The following is a 13,384-nucleotide window of genomic DNA, read 5'->3' on the forward strand; positions in this document are numbered from 1 at the left end:
AAAGGCGAAACAAGAACAAGTGGGGCCCACAAACTCTAAAACCAGATAATTTGATAGCATACTTTTGTAGAAACCTGGACAATGAAAAGAAAAATGTTTGTTTAGCATGCAGAGGGAAATTGTTTGGACAGACACAGCGGCAAACAGAAGGGGACTGACAGACAGAGATAGCCAGAGTGGGTGGTGAGGTGTTTGTGGGTTTGCATACAATAAAATGTTTGTGGGGAGAGTGGTGAACTATTTTCAAGAATTGTTTTGTCCATGTGACTTTCATACGCTTTTGTCAAAGTTTGCCTTGAAGCACTGACTCTTGTGGAAGAGAAGCACTGCTTAGGCTCTATGTTAGAGATGAGAGAGAGTCCAGCTCCATTGCAGCTCCAGCTACTTCAATCCTCTCAACATTTTACCTGTTGCGGCATCTACCTGGATAACTTTACAGACACATTCCTTTTCTTAGATTTAGTTGTTTTATAGGCCACCAAAAATCACAGGCTAGGTCCCCATCTGTCTATATGTACAGCAGCTTTTGTATTGTCATATTTTGTAACCTTTTTCATGAAAAAGGAGCCAACATTTACAGAGTAGAAGTGAGGATGCAGCGAGCAACTGGAACAGAAATTTACAAAGCTGTGTTTGAATCATTCTTCAAAACCAGGGTTTCAATAGGTTATCCACAGAAGAGGAAAAGAAAAAGAAAAGCTTTCATTACCCAGTGCATAAAGCCTAAATGGAAAAGAGACTGTGGAATGGCTGCCTGTGTCTGATAGGGGAATATACTCAGCTCTGATGCCTTGGGTGTTCTGGCCTGCTGCACTCAGGGCTAGCACTGGACCATACAGATTGCTGCCATTATGGAAAGTGGGTCTGTGGTGGCAAATAGACCTAAGCACTCACAAAGCAACGTACACTGCTGTAGAGATCTGAATATACAGTATGGAGTGATTTGCATGAAACTAAAGCTCAAAAAATTAATTTTAATGTAGCTTACTTTGTTTATCCCTTAACAACTTGACACCTCAGGCTTTGATTTTATTGCCATATGTTTTGGATACATTGGGATACAAATAAGTAAAATATTATGCAATATTTAAATGCAAAATCCATGTTTTATTAACTAAAAGTTGCAGTATTAACTATCAGTATAAGGCCATGGTTGTGTTTACCCTTACAAGGGGAACAAGCATGGCTCTAATTTGTGCACTGGTTTCAGTGGTGAGGCAGTGACTCATTTGGAGGCTCGTCTAATTGAGTCATGGCGGATAAACAAAACACAAGTAATGCATTCTAAAGGAAATTTAAAGCTAAACTTCAATTTAGAGTCTAAAATAATCTAACACCAATGCCATGCTGTGAGCCAGTTTAGGTCAAGCTTGGTCTAATTCTCAGGGTATCAAATATCACAATTTTTGACAAAGCCATTGGCATCTCTGAGATATATACAACATGCCCTTCGGCGCTGGTTTCTTGACACCCTGGGCAGAGAAAGCAAAGACCCAAAAAGTCCCCATGAGGTGGCAGGTATGATAACGTTGGCATAAAATCACACAGATGTCAACTAGGTGACAGAAGCTTATGCCCTGTGTGGGAGGGCTTGTTTTTGTGCCTTGTTTTTCTTTCTTTCTTTCTTTCTTTCTTTCTTTCTTTCTTTCTTTCTTTCTTTCTTTCTTTCTTTCTTTTTAATATACACTTTCTTTTTTACCCACTCTTTGGTTAGGTTGATGGATGAAAAAACTTGGCCATTTTTAGGAAAAGGCCACGAAGTAGGAGAAAATTACCAATGGCTGCACTGTTAACCAAGCATGCTAGAAAATCCTACCAAATAATACCCAGTGCATTCACCTAGCAGTCCTGACCAAGAGTCTGTATGTCACAAGTTGGTTCCTAGATCAGATGAGCTCCATGTCTGCCATAGTGGATCAAGAAATAAAAATACAGCCTTTCCTTAGAAAATCACCAGATATTCTGCAGAGCTGTATTTTTCATATTCATTTCATGGAACATTTGATTTGGAACCTCTTTCCTCCCAGGGGTTTTCAGTGTTCTTTTCTTCAATGCTCCTCTGCCACTGCTCTTTTGTCATCATGAAGGTGGTTTTGTAATGGCAGCCTTTGGCATTCTGTTCCAGTGTCCTCCACCACAGCATTTATTTCTGCTCTTTATCTGCACTTGAATAGCTGAGTAGTGCTTTTACTTGATTATCTTAGCCTCATTGCAGATAATTGCTTAGTACTGTGTGAACCAAGGAGAACTGTAATTGAAAACTGTTTCTCTGCACCTAAATTGCCCTTCATTTGTGTTGCAAAACGATGTCTTTTGTTGCATTTTTGAATAAAATTTGAGCCATTTGCTTTTAAGTGATTATAAGGACAGATTTGCGGACATAACTTGAAAGATCAATAAATAGAACTCAATTGTGAAACAGCATAAAATCCTCAAACTGCCTGACACTAAACAAAATATTATGAGAGGTAATTCAAAGCCCTGTTTCCATATATACAGTAAACATCTTGCTGTGCTCTGCATCTACACATTTGGTCGAGCAATAATGTCGTGGAAATGCTGAACTGACAATGAAAACATACTAGCTTTGTACCTGGCGATTTTATCAACTATAAAAGGAAAAACAGGCTAATGTGTATATTTAAAATTACATATAATCTCATCCTCTAGGCCACAGATATCAAAGCCATGTTATTGTCTGGGCAACATGCTGCCCACTTTGATCGTAAGTCGGCCACTGTAAAGTTTAACCACACTTTTATTTCCTTGGATATATTAATATAACATAAAATAAAATAAAAATAAAAATAAACACAGTTCCAACATTATGTTCCAGTTTTTTAATAAATTTGCTAAATTACATTTATAAAATCTTTGGTATTTTGGTATTTCTGGTAGCTCATTGGGCAAATGGGTTGTAATTATAACGCAGGAACTTTTTGTTAATTCACAGAAAACTGTTTTTTGGGACCTGTTTTGAAGAAAAAAAAATCTATATTAGATAGTGAAAAAAACAACATTTGCTTCTTTCATTTAATTGTTTATGAATTACTTAATTACTTTGGTGTAGTATGAATGGTCATGGAGGAGGCCTGTAGAAAATGTATGCCCCCATTCACATTTTCCAAACTTGTCCAGTGGCCGGATTGGAATCCATGCCAAGCTGATTCTAGTCCCCAGGCCTTATGTTTGACACCTCCGTGCTAAACCAACTTAAATCAGTTTTAAATATACAAAGCCCTGGGTAACAGTACTAATGTCCAATGTCAGTTTATCAGTATGCTGTGTATTTTCAATTTTTGAAATAATTCAGAGCTGGAACAGATGAAAACATGCAGAAAAATCATTCTGTAATATATGAGCTTCAATTGTGGAATTTCAACCATGGGCACTGTACAGTACTACACTCACCAGAACAAGAAGGTTTTGGCCAGGTCTGATTACATCTGTGTGTTCTCCTGGTAGTCCAGCTTCCACCCACAGACATCCATGTTAGGTTAATAGGTGATTCTAACTTGGCTATAGCTGTGGATGTGAGAGTGTGTGCTTGTCTTGTCTTCCTGTGATGGACAGGCAACCTTTCCAGAGTGTGCCTTTCCACTCACTCAAAGTCAGCTGGGATAGGCCGCAGCCCCTGTACAATTCTAAGTTTGATAAGCGTAAAGAAAATGGATGGATGAATGACGTTTCTTAACCTTAACCAGACCCAAGACAACACATCTTTCTCTATCACCATGTTACATAACCCTACCACACAGTCCTCAGGAAAAATGAATCTCCATCACCCACTCCAACTTACTTACATACTTGCATACAGTAAAATCACGGCTTTTCCTTCCCTTGAAAGACTAAACAAAAAAATATACTAAACATAATTTGGCAACACTTACATTCACACAAATTAATTCACAAAGCAAATTAGCAGCAAGTAAAAGTCATTACAGGCAGACAGTTATTCAATTGAGACATGAGGATGTACGCTAACTGAATGGTAAGCCATCATTTACACTCCTGCCATTATTATGACCTAAAGTATTTGCCTCACAACACATGGTTATTGATGCTCATCCTATTAAAAGACAAAAAGGCAACAGATTAGGGATTACTATTTAGTGTAGACAGGAGCACCATCGGGGAGGGCAGGAGGAGCACAGGCCACCCGGCCAGACATTTCCAAAACTGGAAATTATGTTTTTTGGTGTGCCACCCAAGACTTTTAGTCGCCCTCATCTTTTTTAAAGAAAAAATTCTGGAGGCACCCCTGAGTGTAGAGTGTATGATAAGCAAAACTACAAATAGTGTGACTGTAATGTGATAAACCTACACAAAGGTCAAATTACAGCATGAATGGTCTTTAAATCCACAGTGGCATGTGTGGTTTCAAGTTGAAGTATATTCTTTCTGCCATAAACTGTCACATCTACTTGAGTGTGGTGTGTAGAGCCATGTCCTCTAACACACAAAAGCACATTCTCACTCCAGGTGACCCCTAATTCCCCACAATAAGCAAACTTGAGAAGATTTTTGTAGTCTATATTTTGGTTGTAGTATCTGCATAATTAAAGTCCAGTTAGTTTTCTCACAATATAATTCGTGTTAACTACGCTATACAATAAAATGATATTGAAGTTCGGCGTAAATAATTAGAAAGGCTAGTAACTACATAATTAACTGTGTTCAAATTAATATAGAAATTGCCCATTATAGGTTCGACTGATTAAAATGCATAAACAGTTGGCTTTAACAAGTAGACAGATGAAATCCTTTCTCTCACATTAGAACAGTTAATAAATTTGGTTTCCACAAAAACATCATTTAGACAGCAATTAGGTACAAATATGGCCACACTGCAAGTTAAAATTGATCCAGGAAATTGTTTTAATGACATGCTATTATAGGTGATTGAGGTTTTCCCCACCACTGTATACCTGCGCGGCAGACATTTTTTTTATTTCTTTGTTAGCAGTAGGAAATCGACCCTTGAGCAATTAAACACTGTAATGGAGTCTGTAATACTGAGTCGTGATGTAACAGAATATGACTGTGCTCTGGAATGGAACTGAATGTATTACTACAATTTGTTGCAAAGCTATGAAATTTTCAAAGAGAAAATAATACACTCAGTATTTAATTATTTTTATTATTTTATCATTGAAAAGTTGTGTATATAAGCTATAAAACCCTCTTGATATGTTTACCATATGTCGGGGTTTTGGAGGAACAGCACTACTATGTTATCTAACAACTAGATATTTGTGTACAATGACAAAATAGGATCAAGTGCTTTTTTTAAACTTTACTTTTTAACTTTATTAAAAAAAATATGACTCAAAATGTTCAGTAAAATCTCAGAAATCTAAGAGCAGAATAAAGTTATCTTAACCCAAATTCTGGAATAAGATATGTTACCATAAAGTCTTCAACAGTGAAATAGTATCAACTGTACAAAGAGTAAAAACAGCGATCAAAAGAGATATTACAAAGAAAAATGATGAGTCTGTAACAAAAAACTTGCAGAATTAAAAGTGAGAGTTGCTGCTCACTTTCCCGTTCCCTCACGCAAAAGATTTTAATTGAATTTTAACACTATGGTAATCACACCTGCTACATGATTTCCCTCTTTCCTCCAAAATAATCCAGCGCTCAGAAAGGTTTTAATTTATTCATGAAGGTTTTCAGAGAGAAAAACTAAATACATGATGCAAATTGTCATTTTGCATGGTGCTGTATAATTGATTTAATGCAGCTTCTTAACATTGGCCTCCCTCAGTTGCATCTGACAGGCCTCAGGTTAATGGTGTGAAAACAGGGACACTGCTTCCCCCAACCTGTCAAATGGTAATTGGTCAACAGTCTTCTTTAATAGCAGGCTGCCATAGGCAACAGCAAACACTTCTTAAATGGTGTACAAAATAATTGGTGAGGAATAAACAAGGAGGGCTTGAGTAAGTGTACTTAATGTCAACTGTGTGTCCCTTTCTGTATTTTACAGGTTATTCATCCATGCACACCAGAGAGGCTAAGGATGCAGGAAACTGGCAGAAACAACAAGATGAGACCATTTAATGATGGTACCCACTAAGGAAAAAAGCACAAGCCAAGTTGAGGTGCTGGATGCTCTTTTAAGTGTTGCCACAAGTTCACTGCAGGCAAGCCTCAATCTGAAAGCAGATTTTTCTAATTGATACATGGCGATAACATCCAGCATCACACATCTATCAATGACGAGGAGGCAAATAAAAGGATTGTCTCTGGCCCTGAGATTAGCTGAACAGCTGTACTGAAACGGCAGCGGTATCACACCCCTTTGATTCTTTTGGCCCTGCACATGACTCTCAAAGAAGCACCAATGGCCTGCAGCTTAGGCATGGTGATGAGTGCCTTGTTTTGGTCTGTAGCCATTGTATATTTGACTCATATTGGCAGAGTCAGTGGAGACTGCTGGTTAATTGAGGGTGAAAAGGGCTTTGTATGGCTCGCAATTTGTAGTCAAAACCAGCCACCTTATGAGGCCATCCCACAGCATATCAACAGCACCATTGTGGACCTTCGTCTGAATGAAAACAAAATCAAAAGTATCCACTATTCTGCCCTTAGCCGCTTTGCCAACTTGACCTACCTGAACCTGACCAAGAATGAAATCTCCTACATAGAAGACGGGGCCTTTTCTGCTCAGTTTAACTTGCAAGTCCTTCAAATGGGCTTCAACAAGTTGCGGAACTTGACAGAGGGGATCCTCAGGGGTTTAGGAAAGCTGCAGTACCTCTACCTCCAGGCAAACCTGATTGAGACTGTGACACCTAATGCCTTTTGGGAATGCCCCAACTTAGAGAATATTGACCTCTCCATGAACCGAATCCAGCAGTTAGATGGGTCTACGTTTGCCAGTTTAACTAAACTCACCACCTGTGAGTTGTACACAAACCCCTTCAACTGCTCATGTGAATTACTTGGTTTTGTCAAATGGCTCTCAGTTTTCCCAAACAGAACAAATGAACGAATGGTTTGCGACTCCCCACCCGGGGTCTCCGGTTATAGCTTACTGAGCCAGATTCCTAACAATCCAAACTATCGAAATGCACTGTACATGCTTACCAAAGTGTGCACTGATGAATATGTAACACCATTTATAACTGTGCCCATTGAGTCAACAACACTACCACCAGACTCAACGCTTTGTGGAGTGGAAGACTGTCCATCAGGCACAGAACCAGAAGACACTACCATCAGTACACCTGAAAATGATGTTCAGGGAACTCCTCTGATGGAAGTGAAGCAAGTAACACACACAGGTGCTATCATCACAGTTCAGATTCCTCATCCCTATAAGAAGATGTACATCTTGGTTCTTTATAACAACAGTTTTTTCACAGACATTCAAAACCTAAAAGATATAAAAGAGGACATTGAATTAAAAAACCTTAAACCCCACACCAACTACACATATTGTGTTGCTTCAATACGCAATTCTCTTAGACACAACCACACATGTCTGACAGTCTCTACTGCCCATCGAAATGGAAAGGACGTAAATGTGAAAGAACCGACTCCTACTCACTACATTATGACAATTTTGGGCTGCCTACTCAGCATGGTTATATTTCTTGGAGTTGTGTACTATTGCTTGCGAAGAAAGCGCCAACAAGATGAAAAGCACAAAAAATCAGGAAGTTTAAAGAAAAACATAATGGAACTTAAATATGGACAAGAGCTTGAGGGTGGGACTATATCTCGAATGTCGCAGAAGCAGTTGTTGGCAGGAGAGAGCATGGCACGTATGCCATACTTACCATCTGCAAGTGAAATGGAGCAGTACAAATTTCAAGAGATAAGTGATACTCCTAAGATGATGAAAGGAAATTACATGGAGGTGCGAAGTGTGGATCACCATGACCGCCGGGAGTGTGATATGGGAATGGCTGGGAATAGTCAAGGATCAGTGGCAGAAATTTCCACAATTGCAAAAGAGGTGGATAAAGTCAATCAGATAATAAACAACTGCATAGATGCGTTAAAGTCAGAATCCACCTCTTTTCAAGGAGTGAAATCTGGAGCAGTATCCACTGCAGAGCCCCAGCTTGTACTAATATCAGAACACCCACAGAATAAATCTGGCCTTCTGTCTCCAGTGTATAAGGATAGCTACCACCACTCTCTGCAGAGACATCGGTCTTCTGATGTCTCTCCAAAGAGGCCCAGTACAGCCACGGGAGGGCCCATGAGAAGCCCCAGGCCTTATCGTTCTGAATCCAAGTATATAGAGAAAACTTCTCCAACAGGAGAGACCATCCTCACTGTAACACCTGCTGCTGCCATCCTGAGGGCCGAGGCAGAAAAGATCCGTCAGTACAGTGCCCACCGACACTCCTATCCCGATGCTCAGATAGAGGAGCTCGAAGGACCTGACAGCCACAAGTCCTCCATGTTGGAGCCTCTTACTCACTCCCGCTCCAGAGACTTAACATATTCACAGATGTCCTCTCAGTACCACAATCTAAGCTATTCCTCCAGTCCTGAATACTACTGCAAACCTTCACATAGCATCTGGGAGCGTTTCAAACTCCACCGGAAACGGCATAAAGATGAGGAGTACATGGCTGCAGGGCATGCACTGCGTAAGAAAGTCCAGTTTGCAAAGGATGAGGACCTCCATGATATTTTAGACTACTGGAAAGGCGTATCATCCCAACAAAAATCGTAACCTATCTAGTTTTTGTCTTTTTTAGTGGACTACACATTGCAGAAATGACACAACCACCTCATCTGACAACTGAATCAGTGGATACTTCCATAATAGAATTAACTTCTCACTCACACGTACCACATTCTCTTTCGACTGTGAAGAAAATGGGGTTACGATTCTTTCAATTTGTCTTATTATGTAAAGCATTCATGGGAAAAATTATATTGCAAATAAATAATATATATGTTAAAATGGATAATAGGTTTTTTGGGTATCGCATGGCCAAGTCCTGTGACAGTGGATTTGCTGTTGTGTAATATGAAACTATTATAAGAAGATATGTCTACTGAAACCTCAGTATTTTTTGAAGAACTGTTCAGACCCTCAATTTGAACTTTTTTTTCTTCCCTCCTTGCATATATTTAATTCAAAACTATGTACAGATTTGACTTTCTATATTTGCAGTGTTTTCTGTGTAAATGGAAAAGTGTTAGTGGATGAATCAGGTTTAACAAATGGAGCGCTGATCATTCAGATGATCTTGTCTATAAAAAACCGCAAGCCCCACTTTAAACCCATGAGATCATTTATCATTTTATCATTATCAATGCCTGATTTCTGTTTTTGTTTTTTTGTTTTGTTTTGTTTCTATGAAGGCTTTTACATCTTTTACATGATTCAAATGGATTAAGTACCCTGACTCACTTAGTATCTTGAAAGACTTCAAAAGTGCAGTATATGTCATACTTTAGTGATGTTCTCTTAGTTTCACGAACCACCATTTGTAACTTTAGTACCAAAGTAAAAAAAAAAAAAAAAAAGGCTGAAATGTTTACAATATTTCTTCACGGCCTGGGGATCATAACATGCAGTGGGTCCATGAAGATTTTGCTTTTTCTGTCTTATCAGTTACTTCTTCAAAAGAGAAACATTGGGAAATCACAATATCTACACACAGGATGTGGTGTCCAAGCCTACTATTAATCACTAAAATTTCAAAGGGAAGACGGCTATACTTTGTCACCTGTCATTTAGGTACATGGACAGATGTTGTGCCCTGCAGGAGAGCCCGATGGATGAATGTAACAGATATGTATTTTGATCTGTCTATGGCAGCTTTTTATGTATATTTTCAAGGAAATATTTATTTAATGTTATAAACTACGGTGTTTTTGTTTTTCCTTTGCTTCAATATTTCTTCCAGTGTATTATATTGCATAATGTCTGATCCAATAAATGGAGGAAAGTAGTTGGTTTTTCAGATGGGCCGTGTTGCTTGCTGAGAGGTTTCATTTTCTTTTTTATCTGCTAGGCTATTAAATCTTTTTGTATATTATGAAAGCTTCATACCAGGCAAATATCAACAGCTAGAGTGAAATTTGAGAATGTGAAACTGAATCCTCTGACTTACTGGCTGTGAATTTGTATATTTTGAGGTTTTTTTTAAATACATATAATACTTAACACTTTTTTCTTTCTAAGTTGTTTATATAAATCATTCCAAACAGGCTCATGTTGATTTATCACATATTTATCAATAATTAGTTGCTTCTCTCTTGCTCATTTTGAAGAAGGGCAATGATGTAATGTATCTTCAATGTAGGATTTGGGTTTATTAAAGAATTTGTGGTAACATTTTACATCATTTACTCTATAGTCATGATTTCAAAGTGTTCTCATCGCTGTCAATTTAAGGAAACAAGGAAAACTGCTTATCCAAGTAGAGGTAGTTTTATTTTCAATTATCTCTTTGCATGTGTTCACTCGTCCAATGGATTTTTTTTCTTGCAAAATGCAAATTAATGTACATTTTCCATCCGTCCAAGTTTTATATGAAAATTAAAAGTCAGTTAATCGGAATAAAAATAGTTGATGGACAGTCTAGTACTGAAGATGCAGAAGAAGAAAATGTAGTGAGATCAAGTACCTGAAAGAGTCATTGGTCAAACTTCAAATGAAAAAAAGCAATGTGGAAGTAATTTCCATTTATGTAAATATAACATCTTGATTTGCTTTTTGCATTATTTTGAGAGACATAAAGTCTCCTCATTGCTTCACACAGATCAGATCTGTTCACTTGATACATATGTGACACTAAGCCTGTCTCCACCGCACTTGGTGCACTTTTTGTTTTCACTGATTTACAAATCCATCCTCCTTAGCCAAGCGCAAAAGCCTTTACACTTAACAGATCAAATTACAACCAGTTGGTTATCTTTTTCTGGGTACGAATCCAACCCTATTGCAACAATCCGAGTTAGATAAAAGAGGCTGTAGTCCTCAGATGGCTGATGACGCATCACCTAAAATATGGTCAGAATTTTCCTCTGTGGGAGCAGGAAACACATTTCTTGTCAGGTGTCTCCTTGCTGCTGTTTCTAAAAAAACACCACATGCATTTCTTAGTAGCGTACAAATGCAAGCACTTCAAATGCAAATGAATATTAAACAGTAGATGATCAATGAATTAAAACATGAAAGAATGGCAGACATATGCTGTTATGTATGAATTTTGTATTAAGGCGAGAATTGAGAGTCTACAATCTGACAATAGAGCTAACCCGAGGAAAGACAATTGTCTGGTGAAAAATGTTTTCATCAGCTCTTTCTTTTCATCCAACACTGAGTGTGTAAGTGTAACTGCAGGCATTTATTACCCTATTTATATTTTTTCTGTCATAATTCTATGTCCATTCCATCTAAGTGTGTCATGAAGCTGTTTTTATTCATTAATGTGAAATGAAGCATTCATGAGCCTGATGTGAATGTCTTATATAAGCACCTTGTAAAGTGTTAACTGGGTTGTCTGACTTAATACTTCAACCGCCTTAAGATTTTGGGATACTGTATGTGTACAAGAGTAAACTTCCTTTTGTTTTATTTCCAATGTTGATACTGTTGTTAAGTCTCCATTTGTTATTTTTTATAAAAAGCATTTCAGTATCTCATGAGAGCTGTCAGGTTTCTTGTTCATTTAGCTATTTAGCAACCTGTTTTTATACTGCATATTGTAGCACTTCTGTGTCTAATAAGAGTTTTAAGTGTTGAGAAAACCTTTAGAAAGATCAACAGTTGTTGTCCAAGTGCATCAAAACAAACCAGAGCACAAAATGTGGTTTTTTTATTTTATTTCTTAATACTATGTTATCTGCTTTCAGACAAAGTACTGTGAAATAAAGTTAAGGGTGCACATGCAGTGTACACTCAGCATCTTTATTATATGCTGTCATATCAGAATTGCTCCATGTAAGTATTGTACTATAAATTAATGCAACTGGCTTATATAAGTAACCTAAGGGGTAACTGTTTGAAATTGGGTATAACTTCCCATTTAACTTGTGCTATAAGAAATGGTTACCCAAGATTTTATGCCATGATGACTAACTCTGTATACGTAAACTGCCTGATGCAGGTTATACTCATGATAATAGATCAGCTTGACCTACTGAACAATCGAGTCAAACGGCATTACCATCTCTTGGATATCCCGTGGACCTCAGTGTGCAGGTTGCCTCCCTGAATTTGGCTGCAGTAAATGCATACCTTTTTGCCTGGAATATATATTTGAATTCCCCATCCCCCTAGTGCAGGGGTCGGCAACCTGCGGCTCTTTAGTCCTTATAGTGCAGCTCCGCGTGGTTTGGGAAAATAAATTAGAAGTATTTAGCTGAAGTGTATTTTATTTACGTTAGTTCTTTTTTAACTTGTAGTTCTAAATAGGAAGATTATTGTGATATTGAAATATAAAAATAAAATTATATTCTGTTATTTTTTCATCACTCAAAATAAGCGTCACACTCGCGGAAGCCGATATACCTGCAGAAACGCCATGCATTTATCGAGACTTTCAACCCCAGGTAGGCCAGTTATGGATCTTCGGATCCACATTATGTCAGCAGCTATTCTCCACCGTGAACTATGTTAAAAACAAACACCGCTCACCCCTCACAGATGACAGCTTACAGTCCTGCGTGAAGATGAAAGTGACTTCGTACAGCCCTGATTTGCAGACGCTGTGCTCAGAGGTTCAGAAGCAGAAGTCCCATTGTAAACATACCACGGCAGACCAGACGAGTTTTGCATGAACATGCTTTTCAGCATCTCTTTATTGACCACTTTTCACACAATAATAATAATAATAATAATAATGACTATGAATAATAAGAATACCTTTTACTTTAGGCAGATTTCAGAGCATTCAAGGGTACCTTACACATTCAAAAAAATTATTATTCACCCTCAAATAAACATGAAGACATCATTTTTGAATAAAATGCAACTGAACTATATGAAAACAAAGGTTTATTTATTCAAATAATCATACAACATAATTAATCAATGAAAATGTGCTTGAGTGTATACCAATGAGGTAAATTTATATGGAAAATTTACATGTTATTAAATTGGTCAGCATTTGGGCATGTTTTCTTCTGTTTGAGTAGACAAAAGAAGAGGATTTATATGACAAGTGAAAGACAATCAATCTTACTACTTATCATATTACTTACTTATCACAGCATCATGTAAAAACAAAAAACTTCATTAAACATTCCTTTTCTGGACAATATTTCATGGTTCAGGCAGGTTTGGAAAAATACTTCATTAGCCAAAAAATATCTGTCCAGCTGACTCATGACTGTGTAGCAACACACAGTTCAAATCACATCATTAAATTCGCTGATGACACGACCGTGGTGGGTC

General features: G+C 37.7%; 1 protein-coding gene across 1 annotated transcript; it reads left to right on the forward strand.

The window, feature by feature from the left end:
- Positions 1-6,328: 6,328 nt before the first annotated feature.
- On the forward strand, positions 6,329-8,701 carry elfn1a (extracellular leucine-rich repeat and fibronectin type III domain containing 1a). The gene has a single exon (XM_085352692.1). It carries the CDS (start codon positions 6,329-6,331, stop codon positions 8,699-8,701), a length of 2,373 nt encoding a protein of 790 aa, XP_085208818.1.
- The last annotated feature ends 4,683 nt before the right edge of the window (positions 8,702-13,384 follow it).

This window comes from Diplotaxodon limnothrissa, linkage group LG4 (genome assembly GCF_057381915.1).
Source record: "Diplotaxodon limnothrissa isolate DT_005_m linkage group LG4, D_limnothrissa_male_GT1.1, whole genome shotgun sequence".
Taxonomy (NCBI): domain Eukaryota; kingdom Metazoa; phylum Chordata; class Actinopteri; order Cichliformes; family Cichlidae; genus Diplotaxodon; species Diplotaxodon limnothrissa.

Coding starts and splice junctions, on each gene's coding strand:
- elfn1a (XM_085352692.1), top strand. CDS start 6,329: ATGACTCTCAAAGAAGCACCAATGGCCTGCAGCTTAGGCATGGTGATG.